General features: G+C 27.2%; 1 protein-coding gene across 1 annotated transcript; it reads right to left on the minus strand.

The window, feature by feature from the left end:
* Positions 1-4,437: 4,437 nt before the first annotated feature.
* Positions 4,438-22,625, minus strand: LOC112682297 (homeobox protein MOX-1-like; the record flags this gene model as incomplete). Its single annotated transcript, XM_025552838.1, has 5 exons — positions 4,438-4,693; positions 6,629-6,777; positions 17,375-17,540; positions 22,367-22,455; positions 22,523-22,625. Coding segments are annotated over 5 exons (576 nt in total), but the record flags the coding sequence as incomplete, so codon positions are not given.

Here is a 22,625-nt window from a genome sequence, read left to right on the forward strand (position 1 = left end):
TCATATTGACAGGATATTTTCATTGAAAAGTTATATATATTTTTTAATCGAGGTAATTTTGAATGTCTTGCTTTTTGTTTTAAACGCCTTTTTTTTTCTTAACTTATCATGATTAATGTCATTGACTTCCTTCTTTGGGCACGTAAATTGTCATCAAATAGAAATAAACGGACTAAATGACCAACCAGGTTTATTTTTATTTATTCATACCATATTAAATTACATATATGCATCATCAAAGTGTTAAAGAAAAAAAAATATTTTCTAGGTAACTATAATTTGAAAATATTTTACTTCCAGCTTCGAGCCAAAAACTGTTTCGACCTTTAAAAATGTGAATTTTGTAAAACCTCTTTTTAGTACACCTATACTTGGTAGTGATGGACATAATCAAATGATTTCAATAGTCGAGACATTTTTACAATCCAAAGATATCTCGAAATAACGATTCGAAATTTCCCATTAAAATATAATATATAAATATAAAAGTAATATCATTTTATTTATAAAGGTTCTGAGAAAATTGTGTTGTTTTGTGGTTGAGTAATTCAAAACTTATAGCTATATATTTATGTTAAACTTTAAAATATAAATAATCAAGAATAACCGTATACCATCAATATTTGTCTAAAAACCAGTCCCACGAGTAGCACGAGTCGTAAATACAATGACTCAAAGTGAATAACTAGTATTTACTTAATATTCCTCCCTCACTCCTTCGTTCTATGAAAATCATTCGAAATATTTTTTTATTCGATACACATTTCGAGATCAAGAATTGATTGCTTTTAAAATAAACGATATATCACTCGAAATAATCTCTCGGGATACATTTGAATTATTATTTTGATAATCGAGATATCTCGATTACACTCATCACTAATACTTGATTATAAGTTTATTTTCACAAAACATTGAATGAAACATTACCTATGGAAGTTTTTACTATGTAATAATCACCTAGTCAGTGAGTAGGGTTTAAATTATATATGTATATTCATGTATAGATAAATGTTAATTTAATAAATCTATTCTTTCTTTTACATATTCTTTCTAACTTGTTGTATTGGTAATACATTTGAATTTTATTTAAAATAAAATCAAAATATAGAAGTTCGATTTAAAATACAGTCTTGACTACAATTATTTATAAATAATTCAAAAATGATTCAATAATTCAATAATAATCATTGAACTCTTATTGCAACTATTTGTGAAATATAATAAGATAAAAATAGAACATAATAACCAAACTGAGTCGATTTTAATTGGCTAATTTCCATCTAGAGTTTAGGAATTCTATAAGGCAATACTTCTTTTAATTGATTTCGAATATCACGGGGAATAACAAAAGAAAAACTAGTTTTGCTTAACACGAATTTAATATGTTCAACTTAACCTTACCACAACGATGCAAAAGATAAAAGTTCACATTTTAAAACCGTTTACTTCCTCGTGGACATTAAAAAATAATCTAAACATCTCGTTACGCTCAATAATAGTGCATATTTTATGCTAAAGTGGAAGTATATAAATTGCCGTTGTAGTCGCCGAAAACAGAAAAAAGCTCTACACCGTATTGGTCGAATTAAAGCAGTAGCATACATTATAACCATTTAATGTTCCAACAAGACATTCTTTGTAAAGTATTGCCTTTTTTCGAGTCGTTCATCTTTCGAAATAGTCGTTGCATTAATGAATCCGGAACTATCGTATACATTTATACGAATCGATAGCGTATACGATTGTAAAAACACTTGTTATTTAATTGCGAATACTATCGGAGTATTGATTTGTACCTAGTAGTCTGCTGAATGATTCAATAGGCCATAAATATCTGGCACCGCGTACTGTAGTAATTTACTATTAAGTGATCTTTCAAAAAATGCTTGTTTTTCAAAGTTGAAATGCATTACATTTATCGTTCGATACCGAGGGGATGTTGTGATTTCAACCGGGCATGTAGATTTTTGCATGTATTACACGTGTGGTTTGGTCTTAACGGTCTATATCTATGGATGAACAGTTTTTAGTTGAACTATTACAAAACGATAAGAAGTTATTGGCAAGGCCGTAAATGGGGGGTCCAAGGTGTCTGGAACCCCTCCCCCGAAGTTTTTTCAATATTCTACAAATGTTTATAATAATTATATATTTTTAATACCAATATAAATATTTTCAGTCAAACATGACTTAAGCTCCAATTAATCATTAACTGGTTTTAGTTTTATATCATAATATCATATGAAAATATTATTATAGCGTCTAATGATAATAAACACAGAGATCTATGCCAACGCGCCTATATATTATATAGAAATAATATGATTTGTATTTGTGCATTTTTTATTTTTATATTTCATATTTGTACAGCGTAAGATGACAAGATATCTAAGTAATTTTGTGTATTATTATATTTTAATAAAAGAAAATTAAATCTTTTTCTGTCTTTTTTTTAACCAAATATCAAAAGTTATATCTAAATTCAATAAAATTACAATATACATGTTTTGGACCCTCCCCGAAAATAATTTCTTTATACGGCCTTGGTTATTGTTGTTTTAATAGTGGATTCATTTAAATTAATATTTCACTAAAAATTGGTCGGTAAGTTTACCTGCAACAACGATAACCTTCAATGTTGTCAATTACTTATCGTACAACGAAATCGGACGAGCTACCATTTCGAGAAGGGATATCATTACATTTTTTTCGTTTATTTTATCCAATCAATCTTATCGATCCATAGTGATATCGTACTGTTCGTATTGTCAAAGACAATGTATATGATTCGGTTACAAACATTGTTTGATAATAATAATTATATGAATCGAAAAAAATAAAACAATAAAACAATGTAAAATAAAAATATAACAAATAAAATAATGTTTTCTAGTGCTATGTCATTATTCTATCATGTATACATTTGATAAAATACATTATGTTCAGTCAGTTACAAATACGCTTGAATATCAGAATCGTACGGAACAATAAATTATAGTAAATTGCATACTATTTTAGTTGATTTCAAATAAATTTATAAAACATAACTATATGAGATCGGGAGGAATATGAATATATTCTGTAGACATTATACTGTAAAAGGCCTATAAAAAATAATAACAAAAACGATAAAAACTAAATCAATACAAACGATATTCGTTGAGGAAGCCTTTTTTAGTGTATTTATAAAAACTAAATACACATAACTGAATTATCAACAAGCGTTGCAAATAACTTGAAGACAACTTGAAAAAAATAAAATAAATAAAATACAGTGTACATTTTATATTTTACTCTCATATGGCTTATTTATTTTCTGTTTAAACATAAAGGGTTCCATTTCATGAAGGGCCAAATTATGAAATTCGTTCATGGCGGAAACAATATCAGGTTATGAGGCTATGGAGACATTCGTGTACATGCAGTGTGAATAAATAGTGGGTTGGGCTGGTGACCTAAAAATGTATGCAGTAGATAGTAATTTTTTTTTTTTTTTTTAAATCAACATATCACAAGGAAAATACAACATAACTTGTTTTACATCACCGCCTTAAGGATGATCATATTCAAATCGTATATACAGGCTTACGCGAAGTACAGGATGTAAGTGTAATTCCATAATAATACGATGTATTACAAGTTACACGTGTGATATATGATCAGCGATTTAAGCTTAAACGTGAGATAATAATACTATTATTTTTTTTTTATTTTGCCATTATGGTGTTCAATAATTTACCACTATAATGACATTTTAATTATTAGAAATTGGATTAATATGAAGTATATGTAGTAAATAACATAAATGTCTAATTGGTACGTACTCTATAGCTTATTTGGTTCATGTAAAAATGATCCTTCTCACTTAAAGTTGATTTCGAGGTGGTTAAAGAAAACTATTTAGTTTTTAGCGAATTTATAATTTCTTAAGGAATTTTTTTATTTTATAAAATTTTATTTATCGCAACCAGAGCAAGTAAAATGTATGCTTGTGCATGGTTCTTGTTCTGTCCGGTATAATTATCATTATATGGCATCAATAATACTAAGTAATAATAAGACCGACGAAATAGAATACATGTGAAATAGCATCATTGGAAATTTAGTAAATTATCGTGATAAGAGATCTTAGTCCAGGAATAAGGCCCCTTCTGGCATAAATTAGAAAAATCAACACGCCATTTTCTAGGCTATGATATAGTATTAAGGTGATTTTTTGGATAAAACATTGAATATACCACCTTACATTGAAAATCCGCAGTTAACTTGCATTTGCCAGAAATGGCGTTAAAGACATTTTTTGCGAGATTCTAATTAATTGTGTTAATTAACGAATTAGTAATTATTATGTAAAAAAAAAAAAAAAATTAATAACAATAAATAATAATAATAAACTAATAATAATAAGTCAAACTTTTTAAATGTTTTATATTTTTAATCCGAGTGACAGTTGGAGTACTCAATTTCGTACAATTAAAAATCCATTAAGGCTTAAGCTGTGGAAAAAAAAACGAAATAGGTATGTATAATGCTACGGACGTTGTTAAAACACAAAACCGTGTAGATATCTCGACGCCACACGCGAAGTTAATAAAGTATGAAAATCTGCATCATTTTCATATCAGCTGTAAGTTTGTTCTTCGTTCAGCCTTTTTTTTTTCATCCGTCTGTTTTGAAACCACACTTTTACCTAGAAAATCAAACTTAGTAAAAAATATTATATAATATACAAATATAGTCACTAATTAAGTAGAAAGTTTAAATTTAGTTGAAAACTTCATAGCCAGTGGTATATTGGAGGGTATACACGGATATACCTAACCCGGATCCCTATTTTTAGATTTATGCTTATACCTTTAAAACAATTCGTCTATCATGAGTATACGCTAACTAATCATTAGAACATAATGGTTATACGCAAGCTTCTAATTTTTAATCACCATAAGGTATACATTATACAACAATAACAGTATAGAATTTATTATTATTATTATACACTATAGCCACTATCCAAAAATAACCTCGTGTCCGCATAATCTTCAATTACATTTTCCCCGATTTCGGGTATTTGCAAAGACGGTGGGAAACTGCCAAGCGTTTACATACTGTACATCAGAATATCGGTGGACGCGTGCAATAGTATATTATCGAGCGGATATTATAATTGTTAAAAATAAATCAACAGTCAAAAAGTTCTGTTTATCAATTTATCACTATATTAACCGATCTGTATACGATGTTTTGGATAAAATGTGATTATTAATTATTATATTGTTGTCAGTTTGTCACTTAATTAGTATTTATTTATCACATGTTTGTGAAAATTATTTTAAATTAATACTAAAATATTATTTTACATAATAAAACATTAGGTTTCATGAAAATAAATATTAACATCAATACAATTTTTCATACATGATATATACCTATGAGATAATTAAAGATAAGTTTAAAATGTAGACTTCCATAGCAGACGTAGATCCAAGGGGACTATGGGGGCGCGCACCCACTTCAAATCCCCCAAAAAATTATTTTTTGACATTTTGTACTTTCCCACCTCATGGGAAAAATGTCTGGCGATGGTATATCCCACGTCCTCATCATATTATGTAATTTTGAATTTAGGTAGGAAGAACATTTTTTTTTTTAATGAGTTTGGTCCCCCCCTTTCCCACCAATAAACGCATATACGCTAAGCGTATACCCTAAAAAAAAAATGCGAATACACCACTGTTCATAGTCTAAACATTTAGTTTTAATTTGTTATAACTTTTTAGATTGAATTTTATTATCTAATCACCGCGTATAAAAACAAAAAGTATGTAGTTACTTTCACGAGAATATAGATACTTATGAAATTATTTATTTTATAAAAATAAAAGAAATTGTAATCTCAAATATTGCCTGAAATTTTAAAATATTGAAAAATGAATACTTCTGAATAGGTACCATTATCTCATGGTGACTTATGATATTTTAAGATGTTAGTAAAAAAAATTTTGGTACTGTAAAACCATTAACGTGTTTGGTCTACTCATAATCTAAAAGAAAATTCTAAATTGTATTGTAATAAATATTATTAATTTTTTTAATTTTCTTTTGGCTTAGCTTAGTTAAAAGTTATGGACATTTCGTAAATAAATATTCATTCAAATATTCATTCTTAGTTTTTTTTTTTTATCAAAATGCCTGAACTCTGATTGATTGAAAAAATTTGCTAACTTATGAAGCTTTCACGCTATCCATATTAGTTATATCGCCATGTGTTTATATTTAATTATGTGTTATTGTGCGATGACTTTCATTTACACATAATTACTATAGTTGTTAATTTTTAACCATCGTCTTGCTTAAAGAAATCGAGAACAGCGAGTGATTATTATAGTTCAATAGTGTTTTGGTAGGATGTTGTATTTTGAGTTTAATTTTATAGTTTTTACGTGTATTCTATTCACTGTAAATTAACGCTAAACGAACGAAACAATTTCGCAATAGTCGTTAAATTTAATTAATTTTAATGTTTACCCTAATTGTATACACATAATAATGACATGATAATTCATCCTTAAGCTGAGTTTATAAACGAGTAATTTGCACGTTTGGTTGTGTAATAAAATGCATTTACCTGTCGTTCGGTGAGACCAAGTATTAGAGCCACTTCATACCGTCTTAATCGGGTTAAGTATTTACACTTTTCGAATTCTCTCTCGAGCCATCCCAATTGATATTTTGTAAACGCAGTTCTAGATTTTCGGCATTTTGTGAATTCATCGTCTGAAACAAACACGCACAGTTATATATAACGTGTTTTCTAAATATTAGTTGTTATTATCTGGATCGGACATGAAAATAATTTTCAGCAAATCAGATTAGATTGAAAGTTTCAACAAACGCAGTGCAATAATGGCGTGTGCGTAGTCTAAAAACTTTAAAAACAATCAATTATTGGTAGGAGTTCATAAGGTTTATTTATTGCATTAAATTTTAAAGCTTTATCATCGATTATACAAGCTTATTGGCCACGTGTTATCATAATATGATCTCCGCTTATAACCAAAGATTGTTTACAGTTTTTGACTTTTTTGGTAAACCAATTGATGTAACACCTAAATGAGCTGGACAACCAAACATCGCCTCATAAGGTGATCGACCTTAAAAGAAACACATAAATCCTGTACATTTATTTTAAAAATTAATTATATATCATACCAGAGTGAAAAGCACGATTTTTTCGAAATTGGATAAATTTTAATCCAGATGGCCAATCTGTTGATTTGGTTTCCGCCAACCATGTAGCCAACAAATCTTCCACGTCCCGATTCACACGTTCTATAGACCCCTGACTCTGTCTATGTCTTGGTTTTCCGTGCACTATTTTAACATCTCCCTACATAGTATGTAACTCATTAATTACACTATTAACGAACTCTCTCCCATTAACGGAATGTAGAATTGCTGGAGCTCCAAAAGTTGTATAAATTAAGTTATATGCAATTTCTTCTGCTCGTTTAGTCTTTAGTGGTTCTAGTATAACAAATTTTGTTAAGTGATCTTGATAATTCATAATAAATCTGTAATTGTTTATAATCTGTGATTGCATATCAATGAGATCTATTTGTGCACGTGAGTTGTATGCTGAATGCAAAATTGGTTTGGAAACGAGACCTTTTTTTGGGTTAGATGATTTTTTATGACAGTCGGTACAAAGACTCAAAAAAATCATTATTGTTTCTTTTGTTATATTATAATACTTTAATTTTATTTCAGCCATCATACGATCGCGACCACCGTGACCGATAGCTATATGCGTAGTATGAAGAATATCGAATAGCTCTTCGTTTTTAACGTAATAACGTATATCGTCATTATCATGGTTCATGACCTTAATTAAGCGCTCTTTATCATTTATTAAAATAACATCGTACTTACGAATATTTCTATAACCTCTCTTGCATTTTTTTTTTAATCTTGGATGGTTTTAAATCTTCCATACGACGATTGTATTCCTCATTATTTATGAACGATTTGTTGTCATCACGCTTATCGCCAATAAGTAATAAAATTGCTTTATTAAATTCATTTCGAATTTTATTGAGATCCATTTTTAACAAACGTACTGAATGTGTAAATAACAAATACGTACTGTACTAAGAAGAACATACTACTAAAGGTGGTATACTGCATGTACAGGTTAGGGACACTTTTAATAAACCACATAAAGATTGCGATAAATATATCAGATATGCGATAGACATTTTCCACTCAATCTTTTTATCGATGGGTGACGATTACGGGTTTTAGTATGTCGCCGCTACGAGTTAGTTATCGTTCTAATAGTTGTATTGTAAAGCCGGTCCCACATGACTTGCAACATCATGAGTTCCAATACTTTCGTGTAAGAAAGTAATGAGTGATAACATTGCCTAATAAACTATGGAAATTATGACAATTCCTAGGCAATGATATCATTTCCTTCCGCTACTAGGAATTGATATAATTTCCTAGGAATTGTCATCCTTTCCTAAAATGTCAACATTTCCGGTAACATACATATATACATTGGATTTGAAACCAGATAATTTTTCCCATATTACGCGGATGACTATAATAACCGGTGCCCACGTTAGGTGGAATCCACTGTATTATAAATATTTACTTCAAGTATCGGTTTGCTAATAATGTATATACATATTGAACAGCACGATGTTATGTACTATTTTATTGCATATGCCGTGGACTATATGGAAAATTAGTATTATTGTAATGAAGTAGCACATTTGTGAACTAATTTGTGACACTTCGATGAAATTCATATGGCCGACTTGTATCTACATCACGGTTGCCAATCACAGATTAACACCATAGAACCGGAGTACCGTGGATTTTTGTAATATTGATAACGATAATAAATTACAGTGACATGTGAATAGGTTGACCATGAATAATTAATTTCAATGATTTCACATTTATCATTAATCGTGAACGAATATTTTCAAATGTGTAATATTTTCACTTGTTTTTAAGTGATTGTCATTAAAATATATATATTATGATCAGTGGCGGATTAGGGGGCAGGCTAAAAGGCTTATAGCCTAGGACGGTTTCTTTGGAGGGGCGTTTTTTTTTTTTTGTAGAATCAAGTGTTATTATTGACTTATTAAGTATATTTATTTTAATATATTTTTTTTATATTTGTCATATAAACACGAATAAAAATAATTTTAAAAAGTTATAATAATATATTAATATGTACATTGTATGATGTGTACCTGTAGGTTATAGTAAGAATATTACAATTATTATTACAATTTGAAAATATTTCATTAGTAATAAAATAATCACAGTTAGTTACTAGTTATTATTAATTACTTATTAGTACCCATGTGCTTATTGGGAACATCCAACTATCCGAGTATAGGTGTTTTCATATCTGGCTATTTATATTTCCATTTTGTGACTGTATAAGCATTAATTATTTTTACTGGTAATAATGGTATCTGAAGTAAAATAATACACATGAAATATTTTACTTTTAGAAGTTTTTTATTTTTTAGATTTTATATTTTATACTTATTTATTTTATTTTATTATTTTTTTTTTGATAAAAAAGCTGAATAAAATTTGAAAAGAAGGGTTTAGACCAAATATTGTTGGTTTCTTAGTAGAGTGATTGGGGGGCAGAGTGATTAAGACCAGGGGCGCCAAAACACTAAATTCGCCACTGATTATGATACAATTTCTTAATTGTTGTTTGATTAATTGAATATTAATTGATACAGTATTTAGTTTGAATTTTAGTTTTTGAATGATTATTGATATTTAAAATACTAAAATAAAAATTACTTTATTTTTATTTTATAGCTCGAATATACGATCGAATTTATCAATCTCTAAAAATACTTTTATTTTATAATTTTCATAGAGTTGACAAACTGTAAAATAAAATTGTAGTTGTTTTCTAAATGAAATATATAACATTGTATTATGATGAATATTATACAGGGGAGGGTCAGTGGGTTCTGACAAATTTTAATTAACATTTTTTTCAAGTATTTTTCTGACTATCCATAACTTTCTGTAGAATGTGCTCATCAATGACTGTAATTTATCGTATAATATTTTCTTCTTACTCTAAAAATGTATGTGGCTTATTAGTGATCATTCTAGGTTTCATAAAGGCCAAAAAAAAAAAAAAAAGCAGATGACGTAAAATCAGGAGAACGTGGTGTGACCAGACAATATCATCATTGCGCGAAATCACACGATTCGGAAACATTATTCTAAGAACGGCCATTGAAATACGCACTGTATGACTAGTAGCAATATCTTGTTTTGTTAGAAAAATAATTCGGGATCTTTTACTTCATCTAATCGTTGTAATTCATCTAGCAATAAGTTGTTTAGTATTTCCACACAACGTTTAGATTTTAGAGTCGCAGCCATCGTATAATTTCGCTCAATGGTGATATTATCATACGGTCATTACGTTCTCCTTATTTAACGTAACCTGATTTCTTTTCATTATTTTATTTCTAATATTTGACTAATAAACTAAAATTAAAATTCGTCAGAGTCAGAACCCACTTCCATATCTTGTATAAACGTATATTGTACATAACTTGATAGTATTTCTATGATTTTTTTTTATTCCAAGCCACATATTTAATAGAAATATTTCTTGTTTAATTCATGATTAAACAAAATATATTCAGAAACTTTTGATAATTGAATAAACTAGAATCTAATTTCAAAATAAAAACTTAAAATTATTTTGAATATTTGGATTTTTCATATTTCAAACTTTGGTGGAACAAATTTTCTGATTATCAGATGTAGATATTATAATGACTTTGAGTTTATCTCGCATTGTTTGAACATAAATTCAAAAAAAAATACTCAATTTATTAATACCAATTTGAATGGTCGTGGTACAAAGTTTAACGTTATTTCTATTGTCATATTTTTTTAATGTTTTAACTTCTTCTGAAATTTATCAGAAAATCGAAGAATGCCATGTAGAAAGTAAAAACAAAAACGTAATTGCAAAGTATACCCGCCTCGTCAGAAGTCTAAATAGTATTGGATTCTGTTGACCTTTGTGATATTCTTACGTAAGTATATGTCAATATTGTCAACGTAATAGTTCAGAGACTAAGGGTGTAAAATTTAGGATATACTAACGCAATATTGCTGTGATATACTGTGTGGTTAAAGTAAATTAATTTAATAATAAAAGTACAGCGGTAATTTATGATATTTTCATCAATTCTCTGGAAGTTTTCAATTTACTCACGATTATGATACTCTGTAGTTATAATGGACACGTCTATATAATAAATTTACTTCTTAGACGACAATACTTCATCATGGTCATTATCCGTGTTTATGAAATATAGTAATCGTACACTGTACACTGACGTTATTATTTACGAAACATATATCGATAATCTACTCAAAGACTGTATTCTGCAAAGATCTATGAACGTGTTAATGTTCACTATAGTTTATGCTGGTGGTAATCATTTGAAATATATACTTGTATAAGAATCGGAAAACTAAGTATTTTTGTCTTTTTATTTTTTTACAAATTCGAAAAAATAGTAAATTACAGTATATTATATTATAAATACTTTTACTGTAATAATGACAATTACGATAATCATGTACTGTGGATTTCAATTATTTTTACAATTAATACTATGGTGATAGCATCGTTCATGCGATTGAATCTTTTTTAATTCTTTGTAATAGTGTTTCCACGACGTTAAATGTTTCCAATTAACTACAGATATCCAATTATATAATCGTTACACGAATATAACCAAAGTATGTTACTCTGTATAGACTGAAGTACATTTATGTGTGATCAATAAATGTGATTCCATTAAGATTAATTATGCTAGTGTCGTAAACGTATTCATGTTTAATCACTGATTTTCGAAAATTAATAAAATCAACAACAATTGAATTTCGACCGAGACGACAAATAGGATTATAAACTTTTAAAACAGTTAAGCTCAGAGTTCTTAAATTGAATGTGTATTTAATAGAGTTGGTTTAGTTTTAACGGGTAAATTATTCCGTTAATTTTAATGGCCAAAACACGGGTTTTAACGAGACGTAGATTCTTGTAAGATTTGGGTAAAATTCCCAGGAACAAAGTTTAATTTTTACTTTAATTTTCGTTATTTTTCTTCTTTTTTTTTTTTTGTAAATTGACCTTCAACATATCTTTGCGGAATAAGTAAATAAATAATTTTTCTTTGTCCATTCTAACACTTTTTTCTTGGGATATTCTTGATTGTACAAAAAAGGAAGGAGATGCATTACTTCAGCTAATAATTAATTACAGTCTAATCTTCATGAAAGTAAAAAAAAATTAAAAAATACAAAAAAAAGAAAATATAAAATGTTGAATAATTAATAATGCACAAACGAATTATACCATACTATATCATTTTTATTATTTTTTTTTCGACCGAATCCCTGAGTCTATATAATTCATATTGCATTTTCGCAACAGATATTTTAATATTATAGAAGCAAAATATCCAAATCAATTAAACATTGTGTTATAAGATAAAAAAAAAAAAAATTCAATACAGTATATTTTTGAAACCATATTATAAATTACATTTTTGTTTTCTGCAAACGTTTCAAATCTATCTTGATTTGTTTTGATATTTGAAAAGATTTTTTGAATATTGTTATGTTTTTTTTTAATTGTTGTGCTGTATACGAAAACTTTGGAATATTTATTATTTGGTTACATATTTTAAATTTGTGACAGTCACGAGAAAATAATTTAATTCGATAAAAGTGAAAGACGTGTCTCAAGTACATTAATTGATCAAATTATTTACTTTTTATTCGACATTTTCAATTAAATATTCTATATATGTACATGCAATTTATATTATGAAATATACAAATAAACATTATTTATAACAATTCTAATGTATAACCAAATTTTATTTCTTATTAACAATAAGATAATTCATTTTTTTTATTCAATTTTATTATTTAGTAAATTTGAACACAACGATTCGTATTACAAATACATTACAATAATATATTGATAGAAATATATTGCTAAAACCCTAAAACCTATATCAATTAGAATTAATTTTTAATATTATTTCAAATTAAATTGGTTTTACAAATTTAATTGTACAATTTAAGTTAGCGTTTAATTCAATTTATTTTATAGACAAATATAAATTGCTGATTAATTTATAGTTATTTTATTTAACTTTAATATTGACTTAGAATAGAACATTTGATTACAATTCGTAGTACTTTCAAAACAATATTAATTATTTAATGATTTGGTTCCATAATATGATTTTGCTTAAATATTTAAAATTCATGATAGATTAAAAAATTTAAATAAAGAGAAATACAATTATTGAATATTTCAAAAATTCAACCATACGTAATTGAAAGTTTTAATATCCATTTAAATATACTTTGTTCTTGTTCAAAAGAATAATTTTTTCTGATAACCGTAAAAAAGTGTATTATTTAAACATTTTTCTCCAAGGCACTCAATATAAATCCACTATTATTTAAATAAACAGAGTCTAAAAGGTTTCATAATGGAAACATACGAATTAATAATCACATTCATACACTCACCTATTTACAGTATCTACGTAGTGATAAGGTATACTATTATATTATTAATTCGTCATCAATATGTATATATGTTTAATAAATGTATGTATAATAAATTATAATACATATTATATAGTCATATATATATATATATCTGAATAATAATCAATTACACTTGATTGATATGTTTATATACATTATTATTTTTATTGACCTTGAGTGAAAATTATTGCTTCAAAAATAGAAGCTAAATAACTATATATATATATATATAAATTATATTTATAAATACATCAAAATTACCATGGAGAAATAAGATTTTGTAAATTTTTTTTTAAATTTAATAAAATCATAATGAACATACATAGCGACATTATTTTTATGTATTTCAAATGATACCTTATCTAATTTTTAGCAATTCTTGACAGAGGTTAACTTTGACACTTAAAAAAAATAAAAAAATATCTCAATTCAGTTTATAAAGTAGTGACTATATATTACAAAATGTTTCCAAATAATAATTTTAATCAAGATTCTAAACTATATTTAATAACTATTTTTTGAAATCACAAAATAAATGTACAGCTATTTTTATACGACTGGTAGTGAATTTTATTTTAAAAATATGATAATATTTTTAATATTATGTATATTATAATATGTCATATTATATTTTAAAAATATGAAAATATGAAATATGTCATTAATTTAAATATAGCAGACATTTATTAATTAATATATTATATGTATTAATTAGATATTACAATTAAAATAATACTAATTTTTTCGTTAATCATTGCAGTACACGTAATTTTTCATAGAAATGTATTCTAGTTGTCAGAAAAGTGTTAAAACATGTTATTAAAAATGTGAAAAACAATTTTACTTGTAATTAAATAGTAAAATTGAATGATTTTTAATGGATTTCGTATGGCTATTCAACCAACGATTTATTTTCAACAACAATTTTTTAAATGAGATCAGTAAAAGTCGTCGAAGCTGTTCCAGCGAAATTTTTTATATGTTATTAAATATTGTTATGCAAGTTTGTTTTTCTTTGCGATCAATAGAAAAAAAGATTTTTTTTTTAAATATATTAGTGCAGAAAGTAATACTCTGCGAAACATATTATTTTACATCATGTATTCATGTCGAAAAAATGGTGTGACATTATTTTATTAAATTAAATATTGAATTATCCGTGTTTGAGTATAGAACATAGAAAAAAATAAAAAATACACAAATAACACGATAAAAAATGGCTGTTCATATAAATATTATTATTTTTGACAGTTGTTTAAACATCACCATCAATATAGCCGTAAATCTTTAAGATATGGAATAAATTAATATTAAGTTTAATTTTTGATGTCCAAGTGGTGGACAGTTTTAAATAAAAGTAGAATTGAACTCAAAAAGAATATGTTCGTCATGTGAGTGTTCTAAAAACAATTACCATAATATATATTTCCGAAGCTAGAATTCCGATCTTATAAACTAAGTGCAACTACATTGGTTGAGAATTATTAAAACAGTGCTCGAAGAGAAAGTAAAAACATCATTGCATTTCTTGTTTTGGTAATAGTTTGATATTTTTACCGATAATTATTTCTGATTCAGAAGTTTAATCCAAAATATTTTCAGATAGTTTTTAATTAACTGTTTCGTCATTAATTCGTATCATATCATTCACTATACATACATTGTGATAATATTATGATTATTCATGGATTGCACGAATAAGATTATTCGTTTACACGATAATTCCGTGTGACATAAATTATAATAATACTAGTTTAATAGTAGTTTAAGCGATTTCAATTAATTAATTAATTAATAATCTCCGATAAATATAGTGAAATGTTATGGTCAAACAATGCCAAATTAGTAATTGTCAATGTTCGAATACCTCATTTTTTTTCTGTTATTTAATTATTATTAGGTATAACGATATCGCAACATTGGTTAAGCGTTTGTGTACGAAATAGTAATATCAGATACACTTCTACTCGTATGCCAGACGATTCAATTTTAAATATAGAACCATTTTTCATTGAGAAGTTAAACGTAAAGGTTTAAAAATATGAATATTTGGTGTTTATCGAAGTATTTGAAGTCAAGTGGAATGAAAGGGTTTTCTTTTTAATAATCTTTAGTGTAAGTATTTGATTTTTATAATGTATATATATATACCTTTAACGCGGGAATTACCGATTATTTGAACAAATCGAAGAGACACGAGCTACTTGACACGGACCTATTGCAGACGTCTAGACTACGTAAAGTGTATTATTATTTGTTACTATATAGACACGTAAGAATTATATTCATTTATTTTTACCTCGCAATTACTAGTATTTTAAACAACCAAGTAGTAATACATTTTATCTGAAATAATATTATTACAACAATAATTGTAGCGACTTTTTACAAGAGCAGTAATATTGTTATAACAAATATCAATCGATAAAAAATCATTATAAAATGTTTATCATTATGGATGAGAGTAAATTTATATATTACGTAAAACATATTTAACTTGTTCAGAATTAAATAAAATATTTTGTATTTTACTCTCTTCTGTGTTCTTATTCACTAAATGATAATAACAAATACTACAAAGAAAAAAAACTTATTTAAATTTTAAATCAATAAAAAGTGATTTTCACTTCGATACAACATTTGATAATTAATCTAAAAACCATGGAAAAATCTTTGTTTTACTTTTACTCTAAAGTTAATTTTATATTAAATAAAAACCCACCCAACGTGGTGTTAAAAGAATCAAAATATCATTGTGTTCCGATGATATCATTTTAAGTTTTCATTATTTGATATTTTTAATTATTGCGTTCAAATTTAGTGTTATGTTATTTTTTTAAGTGACATTTTTGAGAAAACATGAAGATATAATCATACTAACTTTAGATATCTGGCCAAAATCATTTTAATATTTTGCTATCTACAGAAATGTTATTCAGTAAATTTCGGTTAATATTTTTCAAATGCTTTTATAGTAGTAAAATTCGTGTCTTTAACATTAGAATTTAAATCTGGAAATTTAATAATTTTTTTGGTTTTATGAATTGTATTTTTAAAATATAATGTTTAAAATTATTTCTATAGTTGTTATACGTGTTGATAAAAAATATAATATTGATGTTGTGACGTGCTCATATAAATCATAAAAGTATAATACGTGTCGTAATTTGTTTAATTATTGATAAATTGTCAATTAAGCTATTATTCAACAGTTTATGTTGAAAACCCTAAGAAGGGATAATAGTTACGGACGTCAGTATTTTAATTTTTGGGACAAAAATATGGTTAATTTTTGATGTAAATACGAATTATGAAAATATTATGAATGAAGTACTATAAATATTCTATTTTAAAATCAACGCGAAAATTCGGAATGGTTACTTGAAAGCTAGCATAGGAAGAGGGCGAGTATAACGCAAAGTCCTGATGAGAAATGTTCAACTTGTCAAATTAAATAAAAAATAATAACTATAATATTTGCAATTATGTTTTTTTTCTATCTACGTTATTAAATCGTATTACATATTATTTTGTTGATGTTTAAGATCAAATACCGATGACATTTTTCTTGCACATATCCTACACATTCTTTCACGCACATTTCAATAATTTTTCGTGAATGTTTTGTTTCTCATAGCAATGCATATTGAGCCGTATATTTATATATATATATAGTGATCAAACGTTTTAACAACCCTTAATTTCTACATACCTGCAGGGGCGATTGTTGCGGCGGAGGTAGCGCATAGGTCGTTATGATCTTCTTCGGCTCGTCGAGAATGATCGTAGAAATCGTCACTGATGATCACGTCGCCGGTTGGTCCTGCGTTCGGCTTCCAAGTGTCTACAGTGACGTGCCAGCATCCTTCGGGGAAATGCTGTAAACAGTAATCGTCGCAGTAACCGAAGTCGTCCATCGCGCGTCCGGTCCGGCACCGGAGTGCCTAGGGCCGCGGTCGGCCGGCTGTATTTATTCTCGCAGCGGCCGAACTTTGCGTCCAAAGGGACCGCCGTCGACCGGAACAAAAAAATAAGCGCCGAATCGGTCTCGCGCCGTTTGCTCGCGGCTCCCGCTCAAAGAGACCGGTTTACGGTGAGCTGGGACCGCTCCCTGACCGAATGGCTCGTGTCCACGGCCCGGACCGCACGTGCGGAGCAGCGGACCCCGTTTCGTCGTCGCGAACAACATTACTTTTTTATTATTCGGTTGATGGACATAACGTATATGATTTTTTTTTTATTATTGCCGCCGATGTACATATGTATAGTTGCCGCCCATTTGTCCGAAAGTAATTAAGTTTGTTTTATTTTATTTTGTCATTATTACTATTATAAAAATTTGTTTAATTTTTTAATAATATGATAGTGGTTTAGTTATTTGTTTGGTTAAAAGTGAAAAATATTTTAAAAACCAATAAATAATTGATTATATGAATTCCAAAAATCTAAAAATCTAAATGCATTCACCTAATTAAGTTATAATAAATTATAAAACTGTATACATTAATTACATTACATTAATTACATTCTTCTTCAAAAGCAACATATATTAGTAAGACAATACAGAACGAGTTAATAGAGTTATGTGGTAAAGAAATTTTAGACAGTATTTTAAAAAAAAATTATAGACAAGGATATTTTTTACAGTATAATTTTTGATGAAACCTGAGATGTGTCTAAATGATCGCAAACTAGTTTAGTTATAAGATATATTAATAAAATAACAATTAGAAAAGATTTTGTGACATTTGTAGATGCATTTGACAAAGCTCGACTTGTTCAACTAAGGAGTTCTAATAATAAATTAAGGGATGATGAAGAAGTAAATATTGACAGTTCTTTTGAAAATTGTGAAAGCTGAAAGAATATAGAAAAAATATCGATAACTGGGAAAATGCTAGAATAAATTGTTTTAAATCAACTGAGAGAAATGGGTCCTAATCTTAATACGTGTGTAGGTATTGGTACTGATGGTTGCAGTCTTATGACATCAGAAATGTGTGGAGCTGTAGTTGAAATTATAAAAAGTTCACCGAATGCCTGTAGATGTCCATGTTACAACCAATCTCTTAATATTTCGATTTCAAAATCAAGCAAAATTCAAAGTATACGAAATTTAGTTGGAATTGTTAAAGAGGTTGTTGGGTTTTTTTCTGTGTCAGCAAAACGTACAGTAATTTTGAAGAAATATATTGGCCATCAGTTAACAGGACTATGCTAAACGAGATGGGATAAGAGACATAATGAAGTTACTAGGTTTTTACAAAACATGCTAAAAATTATTAATACATTAACTGAAATTACAACATGGAAAGATTTCCGAATTTCTGGAAAAGCAAAAATACTTGTAACAACGTTATGTGACAGTGAATTTATTATTGCTACTTTTAGTTTTGCATATTTGCTCAATTTCACTTATTGTCTAAGCAAATTTAAAAATAAAAATTAGATTTGAATACAGCAGTAAATATTATAAAAAATACATTACAAATTTTTTCCAAATGTCGTGAAAATGTTGATACAGAATTTTCAAATATTTTTAAATCATCTGAAGATTTAGCAAATATTATCGATTTAGAATTACGAATGCCTAGGTTATGTAAACAACAAAAAAATCGATCAAACTATTCTACTAACAACGTAGAAGACTATTACAGAATCTCGATATTCATTCCTTTATTGGATAATGTTATAGATAACTTAAAAACACGTTTTTCCCAAAATATATTGGAATTATTTCAGTTATCTTTTTTTCTTTCATCTAATTTTTAAAATTACCAAATGACCAAAAAGAAGAAACTGACAAAATAAAATCAGTTGCTAAAGACTTTCAAAAATTGCATAATAAAAATGAGATATTCTCCTGATTAGTTGGTGAATACTATATTTGAAAAGAGAAATAGATACGTGAATATCAAAAGAATTCATCAGTTATTTCTAACCATGCAATTGAATTGTGATGAAGATGTTTTTCCTTTAATAAAAAAAATATTAAAATTATTAATTACTTTACCCATTAGTAATTCTAGCTCTGAAAGGTCATTCTCTTCACTACGGCATCTTAAAATATGGCTAAGATCAACAATGTGTGAAACACGTTTGACTGGACTTGCATTATTAAATATTCACAGGGACATTGCCATTGATGTTGAAAAATTTATTCAACGTTTCTCCAAATACAAAAGAAAAATTCCATTTGCAATTTGAAAACCATAAATAATGAGAAATTAACCCAACTTTAAGTTGTACATTTGATAAGAATTTATCATAAATTATAAATTACAGTAAAATTTAGAAAAAATAATGTAATTAAACATTTGATAAGCAATAAAATAAAATCTTGAAAATCCTAAATATTTAAAAAAAAAATGTTTGTATACTTTTTTTATGGTCTACTTAAAGGTAAATTTAATTTCAATCATTATTATGCTAGTATCAAAATAATATAACATAATAAATCCTGATAATTAATTGATATTATTTGATGACCCCCCCCCCCCCCCCCGTAAATCTATTCTGGGTCCGCGCCTGTACTAGCACCTAAGCTAATATATTTTATATTCACTAAAAACTGTACAAAGTGTTCTACAGATATATATATATATATATATATATATATACAAATTATACCGTTGAGAAATATGTTCAGTGAAATTCACTCACGACTAGTACTACGTACTCCATGTCTACATGTTAGTAGCATTCTCACATAACTATGTCTCACATGACTCACATGTGTTTGTATAATAATTGTTGACTAGATTCAAAACCTGGAAATAGAAAATTGTAATAAGCATATGTATATTATATTTTGAACTAAAATAAAAAGAACAAATAAAAATACTGTTTTAAAATATAATAGATTAATTAATTTTTAGTAGTTCATTTTTTTCCATAACTGTCGTAAAAAATAACTTATAATGTGCACACATATTATACTACTCGTATGTCGGTAAAAAAAACAATCTAATATAAAATATTATTAGAATAATGTTTAACCTAGCAACTTACCTCATTTTTTTGATGGCCGATGTTTTCAATTCAACCTCTAATAGATAGTGATTTTTCTATAATAATGAATAATTCCACAATCCCTGGACAATGACCATGACCGGTTTTCGGCTAAACAGAGCCGAAACTGTTCAAAACGACAAGAGAAAACGCTAAGATTATAACTAGGTATACGACATAATATAATATGGCATGCCGGTCTACTGACTTCCGTATACATAAGTTTGATCCCAGTGGAAATCAATTTGTTAAAAGCTAAGGGCTATTAGTTTCTCGAAAAAGTTAAATCTTTTTCAACCAACCAAACCATTTTACTAGGAACTAACTGCCGATTATCCCGACAAATGTCGTCTGTTATATTATTTTACTTCGTTGGTTCAATACTGAAAACTTTTTGAGAAATTTAGTTTACCCATGGTGCTTTATACCACTTACTTTAAGCTATTTTATGTTATCAAAACATACATTTTATCGAACTCAGAAGTATACGATTATTTTCTTACGTACCTACCTTTATATATTATAATGTAAAATATAAAATATTTACATAATTAAGTTAAACGTAATTAATTACAGTTTAAATAATTTCTTTTGTGGGGCATGATAAAGAATGATTATTATTTTTTTTTTAAATAAACATATTCTATGAACTTTCTTACTATAACAAATTTTCAGCTTAAAAAAATTAACATACATTAATATTAATACAAATTATAAAATTTATAATTTTTTACTCACATTAAATTACAGTATTTTTAAGTTGTTAAGATATTTTTAATATTTAATTTTCTAAATAAAAGTTGGAATGAGACGAAAATATTCAAATTGATCAAAAAAATATTTCATTTAACGGGTACAGCTTTTCATTTGAGGGGGGGGGGGTATTAAGAGACATTAACTGTTCGAAACTCGAATTCAGTGTATTATTTATTTCATGGTAAAAGTATAACTATACTTATTGCTTTTTTATGATTCATTAGGCATTGTTATTTTAAATGAAAGTGAACGAACTCATGCAAATAAGATATTATTAATATTTTAATATCATAATTATTACATGTATATAGAATATTGGTTTTAAATCCTTAACTTTTATTTAGCTGTATTGAATTATCAAGATTTTGAACTATTTCATTCATAACCACTTATACCTATATTAACAGTTTAAAGTGTTGATGATATATTATAATAGTTAAAAGCGAAGAAACAACTTCATACAGAATTCGAAAACAGTTTTGATGCAGTTGTAACAATGTAAGTGGCTAAGTATATGGTAATGGAAGTTTTAAAGTTTGTAAATTTCTGTTGCTTTCATGTATTTTCAAAAACACATTATTCATAGATGATATTTAAGTACTACACGAGAAGTTGTCAGCTGACAGTTGAACAGTGAACATGTTACGGCGTTAGTTATTTTTATTTAAATACAAGTGACTAGTAAAAAACTTATTTTATACCTACGTAATATCTTCGGTTTATTTATTTCAATTTTGATCTAATTCGTGAATTTTATCATTATGTCTAAAATTAATAAATCTCCTATTCCTAATTTGCCTAGCAAAAATGAACCCACATTAACTGATATTATGAAAATATTAAAATCTCAGGATAATAAACTGAGCACAATATCTTCTAAATTAATTATTAATGAAAATAAAACTGATGTTATCATGATCAAACTAGAGGAACTTACTTCAGATATCGCTAAATTAAGAAAAGAAAACGAGGAACTTAAAACACAAATCGACACCTTGCGTACACGTGTTAACGTTTTGGATACATCTACAAATAATAGAAATGGTAAAGATCTAGATCTACAAACCATACTCCTAGAAGTACATGAACGTACGGAAAAGTCGAATAATATTATTATTTTCAATGTTGAAGAAGAGCTTACTAATAGTGAGACCAATCCTGTTAATCGTGCTGATACTATTCTTAAGGAACTTGAT

Source organism: Sipha flava, unplaced genomic scaffold (genome assembly GCF_003268045.1).
Source record: "Sipha flava isolate LNK unplaced genomic scaffold, YSA_version1 202_pilon_pilon, whole genome shotgun sequence".
Classification (NCBI taxonomy): Eukaryota; Metazoa; Arthropoda; class Insecta; order Hemiptera; family Aphididae; genus Sipha; species Sipha flava.